This window comes from Heterodontus francisci, chromosome 9 (assembly GCF_036365525.1).
Source record: "Heterodontus francisci isolate sHetFra1 chromosome 9, sHetFra1.hap1, whole genome shotgun sequence".
NCBI lineage: Eukaryota > Metazoa > Chordata > Chondrichthyes > Heterodontiformes > Heterodontidae > Heterodontus > Heterodontus francisci.
Window position 1 is genome coordinate 14,966,108 of NC_090379.1, and position 6,118 is coordinate 14,972,225.

Sequence of the window (6,118 nt, forward strand, 5' to 3'; positions counted from 1 at the left end):
ATAACCTCACACTTATCCACGCTAAACTCCATCTGCCAAATTTTGGCCCATTCACCTAACCTATCCATATCCATTTGTAAATTTCTTATTTCTTTATTGCAACTTACTATCCGACCTATTTTAGTATCATTTGCAAATTTGGCTATAGTACCTTTTATCCCTGCATCCAAGTCATTAATATAGATTGTAAATAGTTGGGGCCCAAGGAGCAAACCATGTGGCACCCCACTAGTTACATCTTGCCAAGCAGTAAAGGACCCCTTTATCCTGACTCTGTTTTCTGTTGGTTAGTCAATCCTCTATCCAAGCTAATAAATTGCCCTTAACCCCATGTGATCTTACCTTGTGTATTAACCTTTTGTGTGGCACCTTATCAAATGCCTTCTGGAAGTCCAGATATACTACATCTACAGGATCCCCATTATCCACTTTACTTGTTACATCTTCGAAGAACTCTAGCAAATTAGTCAAACACGATTTACCCTTCATAAAACCATGCTGACTCTGACGGATTGTGTTTTGACTTTTTAAATGTCCTGTTATTACTGCCTTAATAATGGATTGTAACAATTTCCCAACAACAGATGTTAAACTAACTGGTCTATAGTTTCCTATTTTCTGCCTCCCTCCCTTTTTAAATAATGGCATGATATTAGCTTTTGTCCAATCCACTGGAACCTTTCCCGCATCCAGGGAATTTCGGATTATAACCAATGGATCCACTATCTCCGCTGCCACTTCCTTTAAGACCCTAGGATGTAGGCCATCAGGCCCTGGGAACTTGTCTGCCTTCAATCCCAATAGTTTGCTCAGTACATTTTCCCTAGTGAAAATGATTTTTCTAAGTTCCTCTCTTTCTATAACCTCTGCATTTCCTGTTACTATTGGGATGGTACTAGTGCCCTCCACCATGAAAACTGAGGCAAAATATTGATTTAGTGTCTCTGCCATTTCTGTGTTCCCCTCTATTAACTCCCCAGTCTCATCCTCCAAGGGACCAACATTCACTTTAGCTACTCTCTTACTTGAATACTCCCCACTTGCCTGGATGGGTGCAGTTCCAACAAAACTCAAGAAGCTCGACATCATCCAAGACAAAGCAACCCGCTTGATTGGCACCCCACCCACCACCTTCAACATTCACTCCCTTCACCACCGACACACAGTGGCAGCAGGTTGGTAAATGGAACAAATACTTGCCCCAATACTTCGGGGAGAATCCCCCCCCACCCGCCCTTATTTGTCACAGTGTTATGGTTCAAAATGATACACATGGCTCAGTAAAGCCAGCTACGCTAACAAGGAGTTTCAGCTTGAAGTATCTCTGGCTGATAGGCAGCAGGAGAGCTCCATTGATAGTAATGCGCAGACTGTGTGTCTGAACAAAAGAATAGTCCCGCACCTTGAGCAGGATGGGGAGGCAAATGTGGGACACCCGCTGGGTTGAGGAGGGCTGCAAGTTGCCAAGGAGGGACAAGCCCCACTTGCCTTAGATTTGGTCTTTGCATTGTATTTCAGTCAGATGTGGCTTGAAGCTGACAAAGCATAACTGCCTAGACAGTTACTAATGAAGGTTAATAACTTGTGCTGCCTGGGACTGCTGAGCTGCTTTTTAAAATTTGCTCCTGGGATGTGAGCATTGCTGGCAAGGCCGACATTCCGAGCCCATTCCTAATTACCCTTGCTCATTATCACATTCTCTTTGTGGGAGCTTGCTGTGCACAAATTGGCTGCCACATTTCCTACATTACAACTGACAACATTTCAAAAATATTTCATTGGCTGTAAAGCACTTTGGAACATCCTGAGGTTGTGAAAGGTGCCATATAAATGCAACTTATTTCTTCTCTTTTAAATTCTCTTTTGAAACTTTGACAAAGTCTGACCCACAGCTGTAGAGCCCCAACTGTACAAAGGAGTTTAAAAGATCAGATTATGCTCTATGCAATTCACTTTAATTACTTAAGTTTAATTTTGCATTTCCCACTAACAATAGATGGCATTGAAGCTGTCCTGGTTTTTTTCTTAGAAAATGTATGCCTCCTTTTTTTTTTGGCTGAGTCTTCTCCAAGGCAAGCTTTTCTCATCCAGCTGGTAACCCACGTCACGATCTTTATAGAGATTAGTCCTGCACTATCCAGCTCCAGTAATCAGCAGCCTCTGTGTATATAAGGACGGCTGAGCAGCAGTTTCTTCAGCCTCACTACAAGTCTGAACGAAGCAGGGGCTGGAAGCAGGAGAGAGGGAGAGCTGCAAAAGTACACTTCAGCTCAGTTAGCAGAAAAGAGTTGACCTGCTTTAACAGAAGTGCAGCAGAACCTCAGCCTTTTGGATTTGTTTCTCCAGCGCCCCTTCTCCTCCCCACCTACTCTTTGCAGTCCCAAAGTTGAAACAAGAGTATCTGAGAGAGATAACAAGAAGGTTAGGTTCATGAATCAAATGATGGATGGTTCGCAGAAACTTTTCATAGTGTTTTGAAAAGTACGATGGCACAGGATTAGAGGAGGTACTCTGAGAGGGGACAGAGACTCTGCTACAAACTGCAAGGAGCAGAAAGAGCCGCCCAGCCCCCTAAGCAAACTACCAGATGCTCCAAGCCCTCGAAGGCATGGGTTTGCTAAGCATAGATCTCCTAATCAAGCTGCAGATCCTGCCCGGCTTCTTCTCCAACTGCCTCTTCCTGGCGGTCTATGACTCGGTGGTGCTCCTGAAGCAGGTAGTGTCGCAGCTGAGCCGCTCGGGGCCGCAATGCGATTGCCGCACGCGCCGAATGCTGACAGTAGAGGGCATGCAGTCAGTCTGGAGAAGCTTCCTCCTGGATGCTTTCAAGTGGGTGAAGCTGGGTGGCGCGGCACCCAACTCGCGGGTGGTACGGGTCAGCGAGAAGGAGGGCGAGGAAGAGGGGACGGGTGAATGCCACCTGCTGGACTTCGTCAGCCCTGGCAGGCCCCTGGTGGTCAACTTCGGCTCGGCTACGTGACCACCGTTTGTCGGCGGGCTGCCAGCGTTCTGCCGCATGGTGGAGGAGTTCTCGGCGGCTGCTGACTTCCTGTTGGTCTACATCGACGAGGCCCACCCCTCAGACGGCTGGGCTGCTACCTCCCAGTTCCAGCTGCCGCGCCACCGGAGTTTGGCGGAACGATGTTCTGCTGCCAGCCTGTTGCTCCGGCATTTCCGGGTGCCCCCCAGGTGCCAGGTGGTGGCCGACTGCATGGACAACAACGCCAATGTGGCCTATGGCGTCTCCTTCGAGAGGTTCTGCATCGTGCAGAATGAGAAAATTGCCTACCTGGGAGGCAAAGGACCGTTTTTCTACAACCTCACCGGGGTCAGAGCGTGGCTGGAACAGCACAGCAGCAGGAAAGAGTAAAGCAGCAGGAACACAAAGACTGCCGGCCAGAAGGACACGGGCAGGAGGAATGCTTCCATCTCCGAGATCCCCTCCGACTGACTGAACGACTGACAGACAGACGGACGGAGACAGACAGGGACACACGTACAGACACAGAGACACACGTACAGACACAGAGACACATACAGACACACGGACAGAGACACACATACAGACAGGGACACATACAGACACAGAGAGACACTTACAGACACAGACAGACACAGAGACAGACAGGGACACACGTACAGACACAGACACACGTACAGACACAGAGACACATACAGACACACGGACAGAGACACACAAACAGACAGGGACACATACAGACACAGAGAGACACCTACAGACACAGACAGACACAGAGACAGACAGGGACATGTACAGACACAGAGACACACCTACAGACTCAGACACACACACCAATCTCCACACCCTGACTTGGACAATAGCAATCCAAGATTCAGACCCACCATTGCCACCTTCCCAAGGGGCAACTAGGAGGAGACTGAGCGATAAATATCAGCCTTTCCAGCGACATTCACCCCGAGACTGAATTTCTGTTTTTCAGAAAAGCGTTGCGACGAACAACAAAACCTTACCCCCGATTTAAAGTCCGAAGTCCCAGGATAAAATTCGATGAACAATCCCAACTTTGCAAGTGAAAAAAAAATTGACTGAACTGAACTCCAAAGTCTTTGTTCCAGACGTCGACTGTTTTATTTAATTACCGTGACACCGTTTGTGAATGTCACAGGTTTCCCATGCTGATTTTTTTAAAAAGGATAATTTATTTAACGGAATTGCATAGTGTGTTAGTGTGCGCGCACGGATTTCACTCGGTTTGTTTTTTCCCGGTCGATTGCCGGGTGTAATTTTAACTGTGTTGATGATCTGGAGTTATACGAGCGTGTCTTGTCTTTTAAGTTATTGAGTTGCGGGTTCTGCCCTCCGGAAACCCGATGGGAAGATGGGGAAGGGAGCTGGGCGTGTGGTATGAAGATAACTGACCAAAGAGTCCTGGGCTCAGTCGGTGTTCGGAAGAGAGCAGCACTGCTCACTCTCATTCCAGTCTCCCACTGAATGCAAAGTATGTTGAGGGTGAATGACTCTCTGAAATTTTTTATAAGAATCAATTTGTGGTGCTATGCAGAGTGCACTTTGATCTATGCTATAATAAAAAGTTTTGCAGCTGGCTTCTTTTGTTTCTGTCCTTGTTTATTTAACCATACCGTAACAGTTGTCCCAAAGTGTTTCATAGCCAATGAAGTACTTTTTAAAAGTGCAGTCACTGTTGTGATATAAGAAAGGCGGGAGTCAATTTGTCCACAGACAGCAGCGTGACAAATGACGAGATAATTTTTTTCATTAGCCATGTTGAGTGAGGGATGAATATTGGCCAGGACACCGGGCAGAACTCTCCTGCTCTTATTCAAAATAGTGCCATGTGGGATCTTTTATGTCCACCTGAGCGGGAAGGCGGGGCCTCGGTTTAACATCTCAGCTGAAAGACAGCTGCTCGACAGTGCGGCACTCCCTCAGTACTACACTGGAGCGTCAGCCTAGATTGTGTGCTCAGGCCTCTGGTGTTGGACTTGAATGCACCCACGGCCACCTGATGTAGAAGTGAGACGGCTACCCACAGAGCCATGTTTTACTTCAGCAATTGCCAATGTTTCTGATTAGTTTGGGTCTGTGATTTAGAGACACTTCCTGAGCCATCAGAATGTGCCACTGGTCCAGAATTTGATGCAGTGGGGCATCTCGTAGTGCACCCTGCGAGTTGGAATTTTCAGCCCAAGAAATTTTTGTGTTGCAATTTGCTCAAAGGGGTGATCTGATAATGGCAGGACGGGAACAATGAGGCATCTGAGACCTGGGGGAACAAAAGGAGCAGTAATATATCTCCTTAACGAAGGAGATTTAAGGATAGAGAAAGAAATAGAGAAACAACAGTGAAGGAAATAGAGTGAATTAGAGTCAAATTACATACTTAAAGAGAGGGAAAGAAAGATTGGATTAAGAGAGAGAAATAATTACTAAAAGGGAACGGGGCGAGGGGAAAGAACAGAAAAATGAAGTTAAAACAATAGCTCTTTCACAGGTATGATGGGCTAAATGGCCTCTTGCTGTGTTCTATGGTTCTATGAAAAGAAACATAAAGTAAGAAAAAAACCTAAAAATTTCAAATCAGAAAAACCTCTCAGAACAATTTACTACCTGCTGGAATGAGACTCTACAATTTCAAATGTTCCCTTTCTGGTTTCTGGTTGAGTTTCATATCAGAATCATAAAGCACCCTCTTAAAATGGTCCTTATGCTGTGAAATAGCAGCCCTAACTTACTGAGGTGAGATTCATTCATATTTAAGGTGTGAATCCAGCAATTCCTTGACAGTCACAGGGAGGTTGATGATTTACTCCTGATTTTGCGAGGCCAACACAGAGCGATGCATATTGTCCAGCAATTTTTGGAGATTCACAACTTGGAGTGTGTCCTTACCTCCTTTTATGGCTTAATAAGGATATTTCTTTTTGAATCTTTTTAGAATTACATTTAACCCAGAAACAAGTTCAAATAAGGGATGGCACAGTGGTGCAATGGTTAGCACCACAACCTCACAGCTCCAGCAACCCAGATTCAGTTCTGGGTACTGCCTGTGCGGAGTTTGCAAGTTCTCCCTGTGAGCGCGTGGGTTTCCACCGGGTGCTCCGGTTTCCTCCCACA

At 46.2% G+C, this 6,118-nt stretch overlaps 1 protein-coding gene across 1 annotated transcript; it reads left to right on the top strand.

The window, feature by feature from the left end:
- The first annotated feature begins 2,162 nt into the window (after window positions 1-2,162).
- Window positions 2,163-4,587, top strand: dio2 (iodothyronine deiodinase 2). The gene has a single exon (XM_068038595.1). The coding sequence runs from the start codon at window positions 2,588-2,590 to the stop codon at window positions 3,368-3,370; it is 783 nt and encodes a 260-aa protein (XP_067894696.1). The 5' UTR covers window positions 2,163-2,587; the 3' UTR covers window positions 3,371-4,587.
- The last annotated feature ends 1,531 nt before the right edge of the window (window positions 4,588-6,118 follow it).